This window comes from Microcebus murinus, chromosome 23, assembly GCF_040939455.1.
Source record: "Microcebus murinus isolate Inina chromosome 23, M.murinus_Inina_mat1.0, whole genome shotgun sequence".
NCBI lineage: Eukaryota > Metazoa > Chordata > Mammalia > Primates > Cheirogaleidae > Microcebus > Microcebus murinus.
In genome coordinates this window covers 24301555-24323907 of record NC_134126.1, presented here as the reverse complement: position 1 = coordinate 24323907, position 22353 = coordinate 24301555, and the positions used below count along the sequence as shown (strand labels likewise).

The window sequence follows — 22353 nt, the reverse complement described above, 5'->3', positions numbered from 1 at the left end:
GGAGTGGGGATTGGGAAGCTGGGTGAGAAGGAAGAGCCCGGAAGGAGGAGACCAAGTTGGGGGAGGCTGGGGGAAGAGAGGACTCCAGGGGGGCGGTCAGAGTTCATTTGTCAGGACAGGACCCTTTTTGGCACCGTCTTTTTGTTGTTGTTAATGACGAGTTGAGTCCACATGACTGTGTACCATAGCAGTCCCCATGATGTTTCCAGAATGACAGCCCATCCCATTTGCTCCACTTTTACCATTCTGTCCTCATGTGAGCCCTGATAAAGAGGAGGCTCTACCCCAAGCCCACTGTCACCCCCTGGGGCCACACTAGTGCTTGCTTAGTAGCTGCCACTGTCAAAGACCTTGTGCCTACAGGCCACCAGCACGTGTGGCAGGGCCAGGCATGTAGCAAGTGCTCACGAATGTTGCTTGAGTAGTGCCGAGAGGTGGCTCGTAGAATCTGTTCCTTGCCATCAAGAATCTTACTCCTGAGGTTGGGAAAGGATAAAAGGGGTCCTTGGCGGCCACCTGGTAAACTCTGGGACTACTGTCTGTAGGAACATGTGTGTATTTAAAAAGTCCAGGGAGCTGTGTATATGTAATAGAATTCTCAGGTAATCCTACATTAATCTTTTGCATTTCTGAAACACTCTTTGAAAACACTACCAAACCTGTGATCTTTCTGCTCACATGCTCATTAAAAAAATTCCGGGCTCCTATTATAATGGGGAAACTGAGGCCCTGGTAGGTTCTCATGGGACAATCAGGATTATGAGTCTCCTAACTTCTGTCTAGCTGCCTCTCTGAGTGGCGTATACAGTACAATGAAGGAAAATTTTCAGGGCCTAGCTGTGGCCCACCCTAAACATGTATGTAAGCCTTACCTCTGGGCAGTACTGGGGACATTTCTCCTTACAGGTCTGTTGCTGGGCAGCAGCTTTCAAAGGATGTCCTTAGATAGCCGTGGTGCCAAGCACAGCTGTGCGTTGCCCCAGGCCCGGCTTTGTGTAGATGAAACGCCCCCATCTCTGCAGGCAGCCTCTGGGCCCTGTGTTTACCAAACACCCCGATACCTCGCCCCAAACACAGCTGAAGTCCAGGAGGCTTCCTGTGCCCGAAGCCCACTCCCCTCATCCTGCTCCCTGAGCCCACTGAGGGGCAGGTGTTGACCAGTCCCCCGGCATCTGTGTCTGAGCCAGGGCAGTGAGAGGTCCGAGGGCCTCCAGGCAGGATGGGTCCATCTAGAAGCTCCCGGAAAGGACCTGGCTGTCCTGGGCTGTGAATAGTATCCCCTCCAAAATCCCCATGTGTACCTGGAACCTCAGAATGTGACTTAAATCCTAGCACTCTGGGAGGCCGAGGTGGGCGGATTGCTCAAGATCGGGAGTTCGAAACCAGCCTGAGCAAGACCCCGTCTCTACTGAAAATAGAAAGAAATTAATGGACCAACTAAACATATATGTACAAAAAAAATCAGCCGGGCATGGTGGCACATGCCTGTAGTCCCAGCTAGTTGGGAGGCTGAGGCAGGAGGATCACTTGAGCCCAGGAGTCTGAGGTTGCTGTGAGCTAGGCTGACGCCACGGCACTCACTCTGGCCTGGGCGACAAAGTGAGACTCTGTCTCAAAAAAAAAAAAGAATGTGACTTAATTTGGAAGTCTCTGCAGATGTAAGGATATTAAGGATCTTGAGAGGAAATCATCCTGGACTTAGGACGGGCTCTAAATCCAGTAGCTGGTGTCCTTAAGAAGAAGAAGTAGAGAGGACACAGAGAAACGCAAGGAAGGAGGCACCACGAAAATGGAGGCAGCGGTTGGAGTGATGCTGCCACAAGCCAAGGGATGCCAGGAGCTGGAAGGGGCAAGGAAGGACTCGTGCCTAGAGCCTTCGGAGGGAGGGTGACCTTGCTGACACCTTGATTTTGGATGCCTGGCCCCCAGAACTGTCAGAACACATTGCTGCTGTTCTAAACTGCTAAGTTTGGTAACTTGTCGTGGCAGCCACAGGTAACAAACATACTGACCAAGGAGCAGACAGGAGGTGGAGGTGGGGCATGGCCTGGTCCTGCAGCTAGACTGCCAGAGTCCCCTGCTGGGCTCACCTCTGTAGGCTGCAGGGCCTGAGCGAGTGCTTGTGGCAAGCCAGGCTAAGCAGCCAGGAAGACCAGGGCTCGACTTTCCTGTGGTCTCGCTCATTGCGGTGGAGAAAGATCTCTGGGCCCTGTCTCCACTATTGTTGTTATTTTTCTGTAGTGCCTGCTGTATGCAAGTTGCTACATCTTTTCACTCCGTCCTTGTAAGGACACCATGAAGTAAGTTGCTCCATCCCGAGTCCTGCATTAAACTTTGTTAACGTGCTTTAAGGTTACCCAGCTGGCAAGTCGCAGAGCTGGGATTTGAACTCGAGCCTCAGCCCACTTAAAGCCTACACACTTAACCACTATGCCACAGTAATTTATTATAGCTATGCCATATTAACCTTTTGCACTGGGATGTTGAGTGCAATTACTCTTTGAATGTATTAATAATTTGAAAAAAATTTATTAAAAAAATCCAAATAAGTTTATATGAAAAGAAACTCCAGTTTTGTATTCTACTGCCACGCTTTGTAAAATCTGGGGTATTTAAAAAATTAAAGCACGAGTAGAATAAAGGAATCAAGAAAAAAAGCAAGCGAGTGCAAAGGATTAGTAATCATGGCAGCCAGTGGTCCACACAGCAAGAAGAGAGCCTGCCAGAGTTACAACCCTCAGGGACTGCCCGCAGTCTCCTTCCTACCCCTGCCCGTCTGCCCCTTCCCTATGCAGCAGCCGTATCACATGACCTCTGCTCCTTGGGTGGCCCGTGATGTTCACATTACAGGTGGTCTCACTGGTAGCTTGTCCCTGTCCCTTTCTGTCGGACACACTCTTGCTTAGCCCACGTGGCTCGGTTTCAACGTGCTCCGGACACTCTGTTGCCTGGCATTTACTACGTGTATCATGAATCCGACCAGGGTGTGTTTGTGTTTTCCTAGCTGGAGTGGGAGCACCTCTGCCACAAGACCAGGTCTTTCTACTTTGACATCTGGCATCCTCCCCAGCATATCTGGCTCTCCAAAGCCCCCAATAAATGTTTAAACACGTTGAAGATGTGAACATCGTTAAGTAACAAATGCTCAGTAGAAAGGGCTGTTAATTTAAAAAAAGGAGGACAAGGAAAAGAACATCAGATATTCTAAGACAAGTATTTGTGGAAGGAATCGCTAAAAGCTTTGCGTTTTGAAAGCAAATATTGAATTTAGTCTCCCTCTTCTGTGTGCTTACAAATGGCACTCAATGCAATTTAATGCTCAGTCTGCATTTTGAGATTTATTCTAGGACTCATGGACTTTTTTTTCTGTTTCGATTATTAATTGCTTTAGTCCTCTACATGTGTATTCGTTAAAAGTTTGCCCTGTCTGTAAGCACGGCTTGCCTTTGCGACAGTGCACCCCTCACGGTGTGCTGACCCGGATGGGAACGTAGGACGTGACTTGCTGGTTCAGGTCATGGCAGATTTTCCAGGAAGCGTGTGTCTTACCATGTAAACCAAAGCCCTTTTTGTTTCTCAGGTTGCCTTCTCCAAAGGGGAGCAGTTTGCTCCTGTTGGAGGTCCTGTCCCTGACATTTCTCTAATGGCTCTTCCATCTCTGTCCTCCCGCTACAGGCTGGCCATGGGTGACCCTCTCTGTCCTGGGATTCCTGTACTGCTACGCCCACGTGGGCATTGCCTGGGCCCAGACTTACGCCACGGACTGATGCCATGGGGCTCAGGCCAGCCCTCGCTGCTGGCCACTAAGGCAAATGGTCCTTACCCTGACCTGCCACTCCAAGATAATCTCCAAGAAGAGATCAAGACCTGCTCATCTTCTGTTGAAGTGACTTCACTCCAGGGCTGGAAGCTTGAGCTGTCATAGAAAATTTACAGCCAGATGATCTAAACTTTGGAGCCTCACCGATCTTCTACCCCCAACCCATCATTTTCCTGTTGAGCAAGCTGGGGTCCATGGCGGTAGACTGCCTTCCCCAGCTAAACATGGCGGCCTTTTGGTCTAGAACCTAGTCCCATTGGGACTTCGGGTTCTTTCTCCTTTACCAGGAATGAAATATAATGGACATTCCTTGATTGAGGCATAGAAATCGTGATTAGTGATAGGCCTGTCCTCTACTGGGCAGAATTTCAGAACGATTTTGGTGACATTTAAGAGACCCCCTCCTTCATGTCCCGCAGTGTGGTCTCTAGAACCAGCACTAGACTCTGAGCTTCGTACTTCAGCTCCTCTGCAGGAAGGAGACAAAGTCTCTGCTCTGTTTCTCATCACCTAGGCAAAGAAGTCGGAAGCAGCCCTGTGGCATTCCAAGAAGTGTGTACCCAGGAAGTCCTGTGATTTGAACTTCATGAGGGTGATCTACACGTGGCTGCTTGTTCCTGAGATCTGCAGAGAACATGGTAGTCCCTCTACCTGACAGTTGTTTCACAATAAGGAATCTGAATTTAAAAGCCGCAGAATAGAGTGTCCACAGAAACGTGCTACCAGGCAAGTCCCAAAGATAAGGATGGCTTCCTGGGGCCTTGTCTGTCTACCCTCTCCACGTAAAGTCCCAAGTCGTCATCCTATTCAGTGGGTTATGCTCAGTGGTCTATATTGGTTTGTTTGGACTCAAATGCAGCTTTTCTGTACATAATTTACATTTTGGTAGAGTTCTTTGGAATATTTTTGAGGAATTGTTTAAAATCGGAATACATTTATATGACTTGATTATTCACTCTAGAAAGACACTGGATAGCCTACCAATGGCCCCAGTGGTAGATACTTCAGAATACTTCTGTTTGGCTTGGGATTTTGCGGTAGGGGGTGAAACAGCTTTAAAATTCAAATCCATTGTGTATCCAATTATGGGAGAACTTGTAACATCTCAAGCACATGAACTGTTGAGTGAAAAGGACCTACTGCTGTCTCATAACATGGTATGGCCCTTGTGCCTGGGCTGTGGTTATTGGCTCCATGAGATTTAAACTCCTGGAGTGCAGGACTAGTCTTTTCGTTGAGTTTCTTTTCCTTCCTAGCTGCTCCGCTTGGAAGAGAGCTGCAGGGGCCAGATGTCGATGATCTGAGGTGGGCACATTACTTGTTGGCTGAAAAGGTCAGAGGGGTTGGGTAGAGCTGGACAGCAGCAGCTTCAGGAACTGGTTTGATAAAGGAGGGAGGGACGTGGTGCAGGCGATTGCAGGGTGTGAGTTTTCAGGAGGGAATGAGACTGGGGGAGGAGTCAGTGGCCAAATGAATGCAGTAAAACCTCATGGACTGACATGATTTGTGGCCAGCCAGGGAGAGTGTGGATGAAGTTTACTTGGAAGGAAGGGGCTTGCCAAGAAAAAAAAAAAAAAAAGAGTATAAAATGGTCATAGGGAAGCGTGTCTAATATATCTACATATATAAATAATACAAAAGATTTTGAGCTTTTCCAAAGACACTATTTATATAAAAACAGTTGTACTCATTTATTATATTGAAAGAGTCAGTGGGTATATTTGAAAGTAATGATCCTGAATTTCTTTTAAACTGTATATTTATTTTTTGAAACAGGGTCTCACTCTGTTGCCCAGGCTAGAGTACAGTAGCATCATCATAGTTCACTGTAACTTTAAACTCCTGCGCTCAAGCGATCCTCCTGCCTCAGCCTCCCAAGTAGCTGGGACTACAGATACATGCTACCATGCCCGCTTAGATTTTTATTTCTTTGTAGAGATGGGGTCTTGCTGTTGCCCAGGCTGGTCCCAAACCCCTGGCCTCAAGTGATCCTCCTGTTTTGGCCTCCCAAAGTGCTGGGATTACAGACATGAGCCAACATGCCCAGCCTCTTTGAAACTATTACATGATTCAGAATGGTTCTCAGGAATGAATAAATGATTACTATGTTTACCTCTGTTTTTATGGTCTAATTAACCAACATGTGGATTATCCAGGACCATTGTTTTTTTGTTTGTTTGTTTGTTTTGTTTTTTCTTTTTTACCTCTTACTACTCCTCAGCTGTAATATGAAAATAATGCTTCTCTCTCCATGCATCTGAACTAAAATCTTGTAATTGCTCGAAACGAGATGCCTGGGCACACAGATCAGTTGAGCTGAGGACACTGGATATGTCATCAGCCCTGAGCAACTTCAGGCACGGTGTTGGGAAAAGACTAGACAAGGCCCCAAGGTCACTTCCAGCCCTGGAATCCTCTGATCGCCACCTGGCTCTGTGCACAAGACCAAGAGCTACAAGCACAATGGCTGGGATGACAACCAAGGAGGCAAGCAAGGCATCTGAAGGACATCTAAGCCTCAGTCATTTTGACTCATTCTTGGGACCACGTGAGAAGAGTTAAAAGTATTATTTCTTCAGATGAATCTGTTTGAAGTGACAACAGAAAACATTTTGTTCTGTTAAAGACTATAGGCCTAGAGAAAAAAAATCTATCAATTATACATATAATTGTATAATGATCTATATATTGAGAGAATAGTAATTTGGGGGGGGTTCCCCTTAGAGAAATTGAGACTCTTCCCTTTGCTTAATATAACTGAATTAATCATATGAAATTAAGAAATTAACCATATGAGTTTGTTTCTTAGCAGATGCGCCAGAATATATCTATACAGTAGCGTTCCTTCCCTTCGTGTGGCCAACATGAGAAGCCAAAGCGTCTTGACAGTACAGACCTTCCCAGTGCATTTTGAGAAAGCCTCTCTGAGGCCTTTCCTCCATGAAATTGTTATAAAATACACACAAAAAAACAAAACTCTCTTTTTAAAATAGTTGAACCCCATTTGGCACCCAAAATGTAGTATTTATTAGTTAGGTCTGTATTCCGAGTCCTTTTGACTAACTACAAAAACCATATTGACAAAGAGATTATTTTCCAACCTTGAGGAAGCCTAATGAATATAATGTTTAGCGAGCGCTTTAGTGGGTGACACTTTTGAAATTAACATCTACCATTTGGAATTTTTAAACACTATCGCCCTTATTTTAATGATGATTTTCTGCAATGTAATTAAAAATAAGAAGGGAGTACATCATTAAACATACTATATCCATACTGTGACCCTATGAGATGAAGCAGAGGCTTGTAGAACACAGATTCCTCATCCCCAAATTAAGTTATAGTGCCGGTAGAAAGAGGAGAGCTATGTTTGAAATGTAGCCCATGAGATATTAAATAGGAACTCGGGTTGGCAGTATCGTGGAGTCTTGCCATGAGCAAGAAGCAATACCTATTAAAATAAGAGCAGAACTGAAACCATGCCAGTGTATTTAGATTAGAATTATTTAGATTAGGGGCAAGTAGTCCTTTAATAGTTTTTGAGACCATCAGTGAAATAAGGCACAGATCAACATTCACGTTGATACTGAATCCTTCAGAAAAGATTTAGTTCTTCATACTGTGTTTTAAAAGGCAGGAAGCATTAATATGTTTTATACAAGTTTTAGTCCGAATTGTTCAAAATAAAAAGGACCACTCCCAAACAGAATAGAGAACCCAGAAATAAGGCCACGTACCTACAGCCAACTGAGTTCTGACAAAGTTGACAAAAACATACACTGGGGAAAGGACACTTGCTTAGTCAATAAAAATGGTGCTGGGAAAATTGGATAGCCATATGTACAAGGAGGAAACTGGATCCCTGTCTCCCACTGTATACAAAAATCAACTCAAGATGGGTACATACAACCAAACGAGTAAGATGTGCAACATTTGGGGGATGGACACGCTTGAAGCTCTTACTAGAGGGGGGAGGGGGGCATGGGCAATATATGTAACCTTAACACTTGTACCCCCATAATACGCTAAAATAAAAAAAAATGAATAAAAAAAAAGATGAATTAAAGACTTAAATGTAAGACCTGACATTATAAAAATTACTAGAAGAAAACCTGAGAAAAACTCTTCTGGACATTTATCTAGGCAAAGAATTCATGACTAAGACCTCAAAAGCATAAGCAACAAAACCAAAAATAGACAAATGGGACTTTAAAAAGCTTCTACACAGCAAAAGAGATAATCAACAGAAGGAACAGACAATCTGCAGAATGGGAGGAAATATTTGCAAACAATGCATCCAGCAAGGGACTAATATCCAGAATTCAACAAAAAAATCCCAAATAATCCTAGTAAAAAGTGGGTAAAGGACATGGACATTTTCAAATGAAGACATGATCAATAAACACATGGAAAAAATGCTCAACATCAGTCAGAGAAATGCAAATTAAGTCTCCAATGAGACACCATATTACACCAGTCAGAATGACTATTACTAAAAAGTCAAAAAACAAAAAGATGTTGGCAAGGATGTGGAGAAAAACAAATGTTTACATGCCATTGGTGGGAACGTGAATTAGTACAACCTCTGTGGAAAACAGTATAGAGATTTCTCAAAGAACTAAAGATAGAACTATTTGATCCAGTAATCCCAAAGGAAAAGAAATATCAAAAGATACCTGCACTCATATGCTATTGCAGCACTATTCACAACAGCAAAGATATGGAATCCACCTGAGTGTCTACCCATGGATGACTGGATAAAGAAAATGTGATATATATATTATATATATAATATATATTATATATAAATAAAATCACATTCCATCACAAACACATATGTGATGGAATATTCAGCCACAAAAAAGAATGAAATGTCTTTTGCAGCAACATGGAAAGAACTGGAGGCCATTCTCTTAAGTGAAATAACTCAGAAACAAAGTCAAATACTGTATGTACTCATAAGAGAGCTAAATGTGTACACGTGGACATAGGGAATGATACACATTGCAGACTCAGGAGGGTAGGTGGGGGGTTGGTGAGGGGTAAGAAATTAGTGGGTACAATGTACAGTATTCAGGTGACAGTTACATGGAAAGCCCAGACTTCACCACTATGAAATATGTGCATGTAGCAGAATTGCACTTTTATCCCTGAAATTTATGGGGGTGACAAAGTTCACTTCTAAGTGGGAGGCCAGTTCGAGCTATGTCTCGATTCAGTGTGTCACATGACTATCCCGTGATGCCGTATTTTGAAGGCAATCTCTGTGCACTTGTAATGCAGCTGGAGCTCTACTCTAAGATCCTGTAGCCACATATCTCCATATCCAGAATTTTAAGTTCTCAAAAACCACAATGACAGGTGCTTTCCACATTGGAGCTCCCCAAACTCTTGAAAAGGAATAGAAAATACCTTCCTCATTATGTCGTCTGAGGTCAGAACACCAATTCATTGACTTATAATTAAGGAAAGGCAAAAGCAAGTATCATGTATAAAATAGTTTATTACTGTAATAAATTAAAATTTTTTTTACAAATATCATTTGTGCTTGTTTAAAAATGTTGAGAAAGGAATATCATCAATGGAGGACCCTGCATGTTCCTCTTAACGTTCCCAAGCCACAGACGTACAGCGGAGTTCCTGGCAGCATCCTCAGCTGACCACAAAAATAGTATCAGCCCATTTGCACTTTTGTTTATTCATGCTCATTTGGACAAAATGACAGATGCAAAGGAAAAAAAACCCAATAAAGGATTTGGCAGACTCAATGGAAAGAGTGTTAATAAAAGGAGAAGCCCCAGAATGACGAATTGCTCATGAGTAGAAGTGTCCTTGTGGTGTCTGTGAAATGTCAGATGTGGACAGTCTCCAACTGATGCACAAATACAGTGTCTGAATATTAAGAGAATACATTCATTAAGGGGGGGGGGAGTTGCATCCTTCTTAACATAAATTGGTTCGTATCCTGATACAAGATCTGTGAACTTCTCATCGAACGACTCGTGGATCCATTGGATGACTCAGAAGTCACAGAGAGACACTGGCTCTAAGAAAAGTTTAGTGGCAGGGAGGGCACCTGCTGGCCAGGCACCTGCAGGGTGTTCAAGTCCAGTTCTAGAGGTTCCAGAACAAGTCTGATATGCTCACATGGGAATGAAGTTTCATTTGAAACTAAGCTGCAGACAGATTCACATTGATTCTTTTAAATTGTCAGGGGTGGAAGTGAAGACTTCCCAACGTGAACACCTTTGGTGAGAAAATGGTGCTTTCTCGGAGGTTCGCAGTTCGTGCTGAGAGGCCAGTGAAGTCTCCCTCTGGGTGGAGGGCACGGGAGCTGGTGAAGGTCATTTTTATTGAAGCAAGTGAGGAGGCAGTTGACGGAGCAATGACAACGATTTAGCAACAGAGCAGAGGCTGTCCAGGGGCTCGAGCGTGCCCTCCCTAAGCGTCCATGGTAAGCAACACCGGGTGAGGAGAAAGGACGGGGCAGTGGCAGCTCCATCATAGCTGGAGTTCCATTCAAGGGTCTTAAGGCTAAACGTCTTTATTGCAAAACACTGTACACTCTCTATCGATGAAATGCACCTTCTCTCTCCACCAGGGCTCCTAGCATTTCCCAGAGCGTACACGCGATAGAGTGGTTAGAGCAACGGGAAACAAGATCTTCCTCCTAGAGTTCCCACCTGGGCTTGAACAAAAAGTGTGACAATTGGTTTAATATTTTCACCTTCCACCTAAGGAGTTGGAGAAGCAGCATGCTTGTAGGGCTTGGGGTGGTGGAGGAGTGTATTTTCACCCCTTGCCCAGCTATCTCTACTTTTGAAAGAAGAGGATTCCAAGAGAAGGTAGGGGCTGATGTCTGGACAACAGCAGCGTGGAGGGTTTGACAGGCCCCAGGAATTGGATAACAAGAACTCAAAGCAAGAAATGAACTTTCAAAAGTTTGCTAGAAGGCTGCTGAAATGGGCACAGGTTTTTAAACGCTTGGACCGTGTTGTAACATTAATGTTGTAGCCTTTAGCATAAGGTAGCTTTGCATTAACACAATCAATTAGTTGCATTAATTATGCACTAGACTAGAGCTTAATCAAATGACTTCCTCCCTCTCCTTCCTTTAGCTACTGTGTAATGCCCAGCGGAGGAGCCCTTTGTGGGGACAGGGGATGGCAACACCATTGCTGGAGTTGGCACCCTTCACCAAGAACACACACAACATCTCGCTAACCATCTTATTTCTTAGAGTCAACTCTTGCCCCCACCCCTCCATCAGCAGAGGAGAAGCATGTTCAACAAGCAGCCCAGTGACAGGAGCGGGACCTCCTACTTCAAAGCACCCTGCTGGGATATTCTCTGGGAAATGGAGCTTCCCTACGAATGACACTCGAAGAGTTTAGCTCTTATTGGACAATGATGTCACACACCATGCCCGCTCCCCTCAAAAAGGAGAAAATATCCCAGGCAAATCTGTTATCTCTCAGCATAAAGTCTAAATGTTCTGTCTGAACCTAGTAACTCTTTGTGCTAATCTTTCTCTAGCCACCAGATAATGGTTTATGCTGGAAGGTTCAGGTCAGTAGTATGTGAAGCTCACAGCCTTTGCTTGGGAACCGGGAGGCGTGTGCTAGCAAGGATCGGTAGTTAGCACACAGCAGCCTGCAGCCAAGCATGTCATGAAAAGGAAAAGAAAGATTTGGCTCACTTAAAAAACGTTTTTTCAGGAAAACCATTATAGCAAAAAAAAAAAAAAAAAAATTCCTATAATCCTTAAATGGAGAAAACTAAAAGCATCCACAGGCACACTCGTGGTGCTCACTGCTAGGAGCACGCGTGTGGGCCCTGCGACCCTGAGATGAACGGATTCCCATCGCAGGATCTGGGCTTCCAGTCATTGGCCCACTTTGCATCGGTCCAGCAGTGCGTTCCTGAAGCTTTATTTCCCTCCACATCAAGTCTGGACTTCAAAGCCTCCCCAGCATCTTTGCCCCTCTGAGCCGGAAGGACGGGGCAGGGCCTCTCCCCCGTGGCTGGCCAGGTGCTGGACCGCAGCCTGCCATCAAGGCCCCAGGAGGCAGCGAAGTCTCCAGGGGTGAGTGCTTCTGCAGCTGGGTATTGGGTGATCAGGGGCCCGCCTGCCTTACAAGGGGCGGGCCCTAAACTTTAGAAGCAGGTTAAGGAGCACGTTTAAGGAATGGCAAACTCGACCATCAGGGGGCGGCTGGCAGATGGCACTGCAGATTATTTCACAGCCTCTGCCCCAAGGACTTAGTTGGCAGCTTCTCAAGTTAAAGAGGCTGAAGGCCCCACAGCTCTACCCAGAGCCACAAACGGTTGCTGCTGCTTCTACCCTGCCATCTGAGGCTAAATCTAATCATGCCGCAGCCTGGGGAAGGCCCATGTGAGCAGGGTGTCCAGTGTGGGACTCTCCCCTTGGCCTCCCGGGGCGGTCTGGGCCACCCCTGGGAGCCGGCAGAGGTCAAGTCCTGCAACTTGCCGTGGCTGCTGGGCAGGAGAGGCTCGGACCAGCGGCTTTCAGAATGCTTGACATCTTTGGTAGGGCAGAAGTGCCGGGGGAAGGGGTCACCACGTGACACAGGCAAAGGTTAGTGTCCTGGAGGAGTCCATGCAGTCACCTGTGCTAATTCCACTCGCTCTGACTTCTCACCTTGCTTGTCCGTGTGTAGGGCCCTGAACCCCCTCTCTAGGGAGTAAGCGGGGCTAGCTCCATCGTGCCTGGAAGAGACCTCTCTCTACTTTCTCAGGCCCCACTGAGAGAAGTCCAGGCCCACAAATAACCTAACCCGGGTGACTGAGGCAGGGGTTGGGTCCCCAAGCATCTTGGCGCATGGAATTGGATGGCCCACAGGCAGCTCTCTGAGCACAGCTCCATGGCCACCTTAGACAGCTGGAACACCTGCCTCATTCTCTTTCCAGCTCCTGCAGAAAGTACAACCATGGCCCTGTGATCTTTACCTGGTTTCTCTGGAAGTCCTACTGACTTCAGCAGGAAACAGAAAGGTTGGCTTTAACATAAGGCCGAGCATGGCTCCTAAGTGTCCTATGATGACCCCATGCGGTGGACAAAATGCACACTTCCAAAGGGCAGTCCCGATGGGAATCAAAATATAAACACAGCACTTGCTACAATCATTTTTCTGAGGTCATGTGTGTCTACTTTGTTAATAAAGCAACTCTCGGCTCTTGACCCTTCCTGCCGCCACTCCATACCCTGAGGAATGCCACGGGGACACTTAGGGAGAGGGCAGGAAGGAAAAGAAGCAAAGGAGCCTGCGTGTGAGGCAGTGGCTTGGGCCACACGACAGGGGAGCCCTGGCTCCCGGGGGTTGCCTCTCCAGCCCGACCCTCGCCTCTTTTGGGAAAGGAGATCTGAGGATTCTCCGCTTTAAGCACTGACGCGTTTTGGCCTTAACCACTAGAGACAGAAAGTTGACAGGCTCTACCCGCCTGTCCCTCACGTTCCCCTTGCCCCACGCTTGTTAAGATGACTACAGGACAATACAGGTGATGGCAGACACGGGCTGTACAAGGACGCTGGGAAGTCCCTGGCCCACTGAAGTCTTTGGGGGGCAGGTCTTGGCAAAGGAGCCCAGCATGGTATGTACACCAGGGGTCCGCGGCAACCCCCCACCAATCCCCAAATGGCTGCTGCTCTGTTCCGGTACAAATATGGTAGTAAAAAATTAAAAATGAAGGAAAATACCCTTCAGGCGGCATGCCCCTTCTTCCAAAATTGTGCAGAGACGGGTCAGACGCAGCTGCCATCTTGCATGGCCGGGGCACGCCCCCTCTCCTGTCTCTTTTCCAGATACAGCGCCTAAGCCACTGGCCCCATGGAGATTCACTGTCAGGAAGGGCGTGTCTGGTGGGTGGTATCAAGGACAGGGCTGTGAGTTTTCGTCTTTGACTTTTTTTTTTTTCCTCTTTCTCAACAGACCCCTCAGCTCGCTCCAAAAATGTCTCTCTCTGATTCTGGGGACTGAGGCCTCGAAATTTCAAACAGCTCCTGAGGAGACTGAGAGGACCTTCTGGAAGTTAATATCCTGAGTATCTCTGCGAGCTGCTTCTCGATGCTGGTCATTTTGGCGTTCAGGGCCTTGATGTCCTCCTTCAGCTCGTGCCTCACCTCCAGCACGGTGGCCTGCAGCGTCTGCTCGGGGATGGGGTAGAAGGAGTGCTTGACCTCGGCCAGGATGGGGCTGCGGTCCTGGGGACTCCGGGCCTCGCCCGCGTTGTCCAGCCGCAAGTCGCTCTTGGTGATGCCGCTGTCGCACGAGTCTGTCTTCTTCAGCGTGGCCTCGCCGGCTGCCTTCGTCCTCTCGGGGAGCGTCTCCATCGACTCAGCCTTGGACACCTTGTTCCAGTCCTCGCCCTTCCCGCACGCGTCTCTGAAGCGGGCCCAGCCTTTGCGCTTGGCGCAGTCGCCCCCCTTGGGGCCCAGGCACTCGGACCCCGGCGCGTGCAGCTTGGCGTGGTCCGGCACTCCCGCGCTGGTGGCCGCCTGGAAGGACACGGGCGTGGCGGGGCTCTCGCGGACCGTGACCACGCTGGCCTTCACGAGACTGTGGTTGGCCGAGGCGTGCTCGGTGAGGACGTTGCCCTTCTCCACGTCCAGGTCGTCCAGGTCCCGGCCCCCCCTCTCTGCTGCCAGCCTCGCCTCTTTCTGCTGCCGGAACCTCTGGAAGAGTCGCCGGACAGGGTGATCTGGGGGCAAGATCAGGGGGGCTTCGTTCTTCCGTTTCATGCGCTCCTCCTCTTCCCGTTTCACGTCGCTGATCTTCCGGAACACGATCTGGAGCGAGAAAGAATGACACCCTGTGTTAGTCCCAGTTCTCGCTCCAGGCCACCAAGGGTCTGGGACTCACAGCTGCAAGGCCTCAGGGGGCTTCTCTCGTGACTGACTTTCTTATCACTTTCCTTTTCTGGACACTGGTTCCCAGCTTTCCAACAACAAGGAATTGGTCCTCCCTGTCATCCTCTGCAAGAGGAACAAAGCCTATTTCCATTCCACATGCCAGGAGGCAGCAGCTCCCTCCCAGGAGGTCATCCTGGCCTCTGAGCCTGGGCCCCTTTCCATCTAACTTGCATGACATTCAGAACTACCTAGTGAGCTTTTCAAAAATCATTGTTTTGACCCTAGTCTATTGGAATCTCCAGAGGGGAAGACCTGGAATCTATAAAATAAACAGCATGATTCTGATGCCTACAAGTTTGAGCATCTCTGGTCTAAACCACAGTCCAGAACAAGGACTTTGACCTGAGTCCCAAGGCAAGATACAGCTAAGACTGCCATGGCCACCCACAGATCTGGACCTGAAGTGAATGTGGTTGGCTGTGAAGAGTAAAAGCTCGTTGCATATGGAAGGTGTTCTTGTCCTTGAGGAGCTGACAGCAGAATAGAGGCCTGAAAACTCCAACTTGAGTTGGTCCCAACAATAATACTCTACACTTGGATAGCGCTTTACAGTTCATAAGGCACTTTAATGTTACTTCGTGCATTCCTTGTGCCATGAGATCATTAGGACACATCTTATGCCCATTTTAGAGACAAACCAAGGCTCAGAGTGGCCCAATGTCATGTAACAGGTAAGTTGTATACGAGGCACTTGCCCTCAAACCCCAGATCCATTAGATATCATCCATGGCAACAACAGTTCATGTAAAGGACAGACAGCAGAACAGACTCATGAATTTGGCTCTAAACTTCATGCCCTGTGTAGGCAACCCAGAACCTACACCGAGAACTTGCCACAGGACCTGAGTCTTGGGGAGGCACACGTGGTGGCATTTGAGGAGCATGGACTTTGGCAAGTTTAAGTCCCATCCACACCGCCTAACCATACAGCCTTAGACAGATATCTTAATTTCTGAGTCTCAGCTTCCTCCTTAAAATGTGGGAAGAATCTCTATTTTTAGACTTGGGGTAAAGCCAACACAAGATGACTTCTGTGAATGCACTGGTCCCCTGTAGATGCTAAATGGACCCTGCTGTCCTCACCCTGTCAAGGGCCTCAGATGCAAATGAGACATAACTTACCCTCCCTCCTCCACAAGGCCTCTCTGTGAGCCCCACTGCCCTGCACTCTCTTGATTGCACCACTTGGTAGGTTCTTGGTTATGACCAACAAAATGGTAATTTTATAGTACCCGACACGCATTTAATTGATGCTAATGATCTTTCAGCAAGCTGTCAATTACTGGTGGACTGGAGCTGACACCTGTGATCTAACGTCATCAAAACTCCTGTCACTGGATGAGGTGAGTGGGTGGTTCAATCTTCAAGCCATGTTACCTGGGTCCCAATATACGGGGCTCTCTGACCTCCACTAAGCAGCATTACTCCCATCCCTTCCGATTGCCAGCTGTGACTTTATAACCCTACCTCCCCATGCGCCCCTCCTCAGTGACATCCCAGCCTGCAGATCCAAACCAGGTGTCCACTCTGAAGAGGGCCAGAGAAACCCAACTAAAGCCATCACAGAAATGGAGGGATGATGTTACGTAGAGTGATCAGGACTCTCTTCCCCCATCCCCTCACTGCTCTGAGTTGCATGACTGGCAGTCTTCCACCTCCATGCCTCTGCACGTGCTGTGCTGTGCTCTGGGACTGGCCCCTGCGCTCCACTGGGCATCCAAACCCTCCTCACACCAAGGCCTGGCTCAAACAGCCCTTTATGCCCTAATTATTTTCTATCTTATATCCATTTGTAGTAGAGATGCCAATTCTTTCCTCCCCACTTGGAGAGAAGGAATGCAAAAAAGGAAGAGAAGCAGGAAGGATAGGGCGAAGGAAAATGAATGTGAATGCACTGAAAAGAGATGAGGGCCTTTAGAACTTATTGCTGTTTCTGCCAGCTATCTGATTCCTAACAGTATCCCTCATTTTTACTTGAGCTAGTGTAAGTGGGTTTTATTCCTTATAAGCAACAATTCCTACACAAGATACCGGCTTATCCCCCCTGAAAGCTACCAACAGTACTTTTTGCATGTCACATTGTGTTTTTTACTTTTTAAAAGTTTCATATCAACTATCTACTTGGCAACCATGGAACATTCTACAAGATAGACTATAAGGACACAAAACAAGTCTCAAAAAATCACGTCAAGGCACGCTGGCTCACACCTGTAATCCTAGCACTCTCGGAGGCGGGAGGATCTCTTGAGTTCAAGACTAGCCTCAGTAACAGTGAAACCATGTCTCTACTAAAAATAAAAAGAAATGAGCTGGACAACTAAAAAAATATATAGAAAAGACTAGCTGGGCATATGCCTGTAGTCCCAGCTACTCAGGAGGCAACAGGATCGTTTGAGGTTGCTGTGAGCTAGGCTGACGCCATGGTACTTTAGCCTGAGCGATGGTCTCAAAAAAACAAAATCATGTTGATTTATAGTTTTATTCTGATGTGGTCTGAGAAGATACTTTTCATGAAGAGGAACTCTCGAAACAATACATAGAAATCAAACATGTTCCTGAATGACCTTTCGGTCAATGACAAAATTTTTTGAAATGAAAACACAATATACCAACATTTATGGGATACAGAAACAGCAATGCTAAGAGGGAGATTTATAGCATTAAATGCCTACATCAAAAGAATAGATCACAAACTAACCTAACTTTGCAGCTCAGACTAGAAAACAAGAAACCAAACCCAAAGCTAGCAGAAGGAAAGAAGTAATTTCATTTAGTTCTGCTCTGAAAGACCAAAAAACAATACAAAGGATCAGTGAAATGAAAAAAGATAAAATTGATAAGCCCCTAGCTGGACTAACAAAGAAGAGAGAAGATCCAAGTAAACACAATCAAATGAAAACAGAGACATAACAACTATACTCAAAAACCAGAAAACCTAGAGGAAATTCCCAAAACAACTCCCCAAGATTGGGGAAAATATAGAAATTCCAAACATACCAATAATGAATGAGTAGTAAGATTGGATCAGTAATAAGTCTCCCTCCCCAAAAGCCCAAGACCAGATGGATTCACACCTGAATTTTACCAAACACATATATATGATGATGAATTGGTGCCAATCCTCCCTAACTTATTCACCCTTACATTACAGACCAATATCTCCAACGAACATAGATACAAAAATCCTCAACAAAATACTAGGAAACCAAATCCAACAGCACATCAAAAAGACAAACACACCATGATCAAGTGGATTTTATTCCAGGGGTGCAAGGATGGTCCAACATATGCACATAAATATGTGAGTCATCACATAATTAAGGAAAACCATATGATCATTTCAGTAGATGCAGAAAAAGCATGTGATAAAATCCAGTGCCCCTTCATGATAAAAGCACTCAACAAACTGGGCATGAAAGGGACAAACCTAGCCAACATTACGCTGAGTGGGGAAAAGTTGAAAGCAATCCCTCAAAGAACTGGAGAAAGACAAGGGTACTCACTTTCACAACTCCTGTTCAGCATAATACTGAAAGTCTTTCTCTTGCCTGACTGCTCTGACAAAGAAATAAAAGGCATCCAAATTAGAAAACAGAAAGTAAAATTATCTGTTTGCTGATGATATATTCCCGAAACCTCATAGATCTGATGAATGCAGTCAAGTTTCAGGATACAAAAATCAATGTACAAAAATGAGCGGCATTTCTATACACCAGTAACGATCAAGCTGAAAACCAAATCAAGAATCAATCTCCTTTACAGTAGCTATATAAAAGGTAAAATAAAATACCTAGGACTATATTTAATCGAGGAAGTGAAAGACCTCTACAAGGAATAACTACAGAACACTGATGAAAGAAATTGTAGATGACGCAAATGGAAAAACATCAAATTACCCAAAACAATCTACAGGTTCAATAGAATCCTTATCAAAATACCTATGTCATTTTTCACAGAATTAGAAAAAACAATTCTAAAGTTCATATGGAATCAAAGAGCCTGAATAGCCAAGCAATCCTAAGTAAAAAGAACAAAACTTGGAAGTATTAAGGTACCTTATCTCAAATTACACTTCAAGGAAATAGTAACCCAAACAGCATGGCACTGGTATAAAGATAGAAAAGAATAGATAACCCAGAAATAAAGCTACATGTGTACAGCCAACTGATCTTTCACAAAGTCAACAAAAACATAAATTGGGGAAAGGACACCCTATTCAATAAATGGTGCTGGGAAAATTAGATTGCCATATGCAGAAGAATGGAACTGGATCCCTGTCTCTCACTATATATAAAAATCAACTCAAGAGGAATTCAAGACTTTGTGTAAGACCTGACGTTATAAAAATGCTAGAAGAAAACCTGGGGCAAACTCTTCTGGACATTGATCTAGGCCAAGAATTCTTAACTAAGACCTCAAAAGCACAAGCAACAGAGCAAAAACAGACAAATGCGACTTAATTAAACTAAAAAGCTTCTGCATAGCAAAAGAAGTAATCAGAGTGAACAGACAACTTTCAGGATGGGAGAAAATATTTCCAAACTATGTATCTGACAGAGGACTAATATCCAGAATTGACAAGGAACTTAAACAATTCGACAACAAAAAACCCCAAATCACCCCATTAAAAAGTAGGCAAAGGGCATATGAACATTTTTCAAAAGAAGACATACAGATGTCCAACAAGCATATGAAAAAAAAATGCTCAAACCACTAATCACAAATGCAAATTAAAACCACAGTGAAATCTCTCACACCAGGCAGAATGGCTATTAAAAAATAAAACAATAAGATGTTGGCAAGGATGCAGTGAAAAGGGAACGTTTATACACTATTGGTGGGAATGTAAATTAGTACAACCTCTATGGAAAACAGTATGGAGATTTCCCAAAGTACTAAAAATAGAACTATTCAATCTAGCAAGCCCACTACTCAAAGGAAAAGAAATCATATCAAAAAGATACCTGCACTCAACAGCAAAGATACGGAATCAACCTAAGTGTCCATCAACATGATTAGATTTAAAAAATGAGATTATATATATATACAATTCCATCACCTCTATTAATAGAATACTATTCAGCCATAACAAAGAATGAAATCATGTCTGACAGGAGCATGGGTGGAGCCAGAGGCCATTATCTTAAATACCACATGATCTCACAAGTGGGAGCAAAATAATGTGTATGCATGGACATGGAGTATGGAATAATTGACATTTGAGACTCAGAAGGATGGGAAAGAGGGGGGGTTGAGAAATTACTTGGTACAATGTACATTATGATGATCACAATAATAGACTTCACTACTATGCAATTATCCATGTAACAAAACTACATTTATGCCCCTTAAATTCGTGCTGAAACCAAACCCTCAAACACCTTGAATGAATAAATAAAATTTTACTTATTTTCTGCCTTAAGACAGCAGAGACTGTTTTGTTCACTGTTTCCTAGCACTTAGAAGTGCCTGGTACCCTTCAATAAATATTTGTATTAAATAGAAGGAATAAATGAATGGATAACTGATCAGTATCAACTAATTAATAGCTCAGAGAGTATCTTCTTCCTGGAAAGATGAAATCACAGAGGTCATAGTCAATGTTTTTATGTAAAAGGAAGGGTTTGTCCTGTAACACACACGACTCTCTCAATATTAAAGGTCAGGAGCAGCCCTTGAGACGAGATATTCTAAGACTTAAGGAAGTTGAAGATATTGAAGAGTCAAAACAAAACTTATCCTGAGAGGTTGCACAGTAGAGTATACCAGTAGGTTTACAAAGGCCTAATATGCATGCTTGGCAGACATTCATGAAGGGAAGTAAGAGCTCATCCTGAAAGATGTGCCTACACTGTGTTTTTCAACCAGATGCCCCGAGGCAGCATGGTCAGTGCACGCAGTTGTGGGAGGGGCCGTGGGTCGGTGCTGACTCTTCTGAAGCCTATTAGCTTTTCCTGAAGCTTCGTCCTAGGCTGCCCTGCCTCCTCCTCTGTGCCAGAGGCAGCCCACCTGAACATCACTGTCTCAACCAATGGGCAGAGGAGCCAGGGAAGAGCTACCTGCCCTCCTTTGAGAATCAGAGTAAAACCAGCACCCCCTCGGGGACAGGGCAAAAGGAGCTCCTACAGAGCTGATGTGGTCCGACAGCTTTGCTCATCTGGGGTTGATGGCCTTGCTCACTACTTCAGCTGCGTTTTTGGAGAAGTTACTCATGACATCTGTGTCAGAGGCAGCCATGACCGTGCATCTTCCCAAGTATTTTAGATCTGAGTGGGAAGGGGGTGGCTGCGTGACTCACGACAATGAGGTTTGTGCCACCAGCCCCAGCCGCTCTCCGTCTGCTTGGAGATAGATGCTCCATAGTTCCTCAAGGCAATTGTAATGATGGGCAGGACCCCAAACCCCATAACCCGGGATGCTCTGTGCTGAACAGGCTGTTGTCAGACATCTGGGGAACAAGTCTGTCCAGTTTTTCCAAAATGCTCTGAGAGGCTTTAATGGGAGCTATGACGGGGAGAAAGTTTCAATGTGAAGTTAGTTTGCACCACACTGCAATGTTGAACTGGTTGCTTTACTTTAGGACTTCTCAGAGCCTTAACGTGCCAATGTGCCTTATGAATGTCTGAGACTACACTGCATGTGCCATTTCTTAAGCAAATTTCCCCCACTCCTCTCTTTTGAATGGGTTAGTGTTCCCCAGAAGCCCCTCTGGAAAGAACTGAAATTATATCAATGTGTGGTATATGGGGTGCCTTTTGTATTTGCACAGCTCTGATGGTTGGGAAGGTGTTCCCTCTTCCAGCTAGCTGGGGCCTCCTATCGCTAACCCTATCACAAAGCCCCTGGAGTTTGAGATTTGGGGTCTCCATTGAAGATGCACTGCCCCCTCCCGATGGACAGGCCAGGATCAGTCCAAACTCTACGACATGGCTAACGAGGTCTGCATGATTTGGTCCCTGCTCAACTCTTCTGCCTCCCACCCCTCAGTCATGCTACATTCTCTGGCCATGCTGAACAATTTCAGGTCCTGGAAAAAGCCCAGCTCGCTGTGCCCGAGGCTCCCTTTAGTGTCTCATCTCCTCCCCTACCCCTCCAACCTGACGACTCTGTGACCTTCGGGATTCAGCCTAGGAGTCATCTACAAGCTTTCCTGACTGTCCCCACCCCCAGGTCAGAAAACCTTTCCTGGTGGGGCCAAGCACAGAGCAGCTGCACGTACTCCCACAGATCATTGCACCCTATTGTGGACAGCAGCCTGGGGCTTTCCCTTCACAGCAGCTCTCTGAAGGCAGGCACGATGCCTTGCTCAGTTTGTACTTCTTTCATCATCATGCCTGCTGAATGAAGTGTTCAGTAAATGGTCAATGAATGAAAATGTCAGTCCATGAATTATGGCCATTCCCCTGAACACGAAGCCCATGCTAGAATAAAAGGAGTGAGGTGTGTTCCCCACTCCCCAAAATCTGCTTCTGATGTTTGTGGTCAAATGGGGAGAGAGAGATCACAGGTAAGTTCTCTACACACAATGCACAGGCTCCTGAAGGGTAGTGTGGAAATGAAATCCTAAAGGACTTCCATGTTCACTCATCTTCATTTCAGACTA

General features: G+C 45.7%; 2 protein-coding genes across 5 annotated transcripts in view; one reads left to right on the top strand and one right to left on the bottom strand.

The window, feature by feature from the left end:
* The window catches only part of HHAT (hedgehog acyltransferase), a 258988-nt gene extending 252380 nt beyond the window's left edge, over nt 1-6608 (top strand). The window contains exon 12 of the mRNA XM_012781705.2: nt 3676-6608. Within this exon, the coding sequence (XP_012637159.2) occupies nt 3676-3767 (92 nt within the window). The 3' untranslated portion in view covers nt 3768-6608. The remainder of the gene's footprint in view (nt 1-3675) is intronic.
* Nucleotides 6609-8674: 2066 nt separating this feature from the next.
* Nucleotides 8675-22353, bottom strand: part of KCNH1 (potassium voltage-gated channel subfamily H member 1) — a 322315-nt gene continuing 308636 nt past the window's right edge. For 2 of the 4 annotated variants that reach the window (XM_020284403.2, XM_012781691.3), the window contains one exon: nt 8675-14627. In XM_020284403.2, coding sequence (XP_020139992.1) covers nt 13776-14627 — 852 coding nt within the window. In that variant the 3' untranslated portion in view covers nt 8675-13775. The remainder of the gene's footprint in view (nt 14628-22353) is intronic. The other 2 variants (XM_012781689.3, XM_012781690.2) reach the window with 1 other exon arrangement.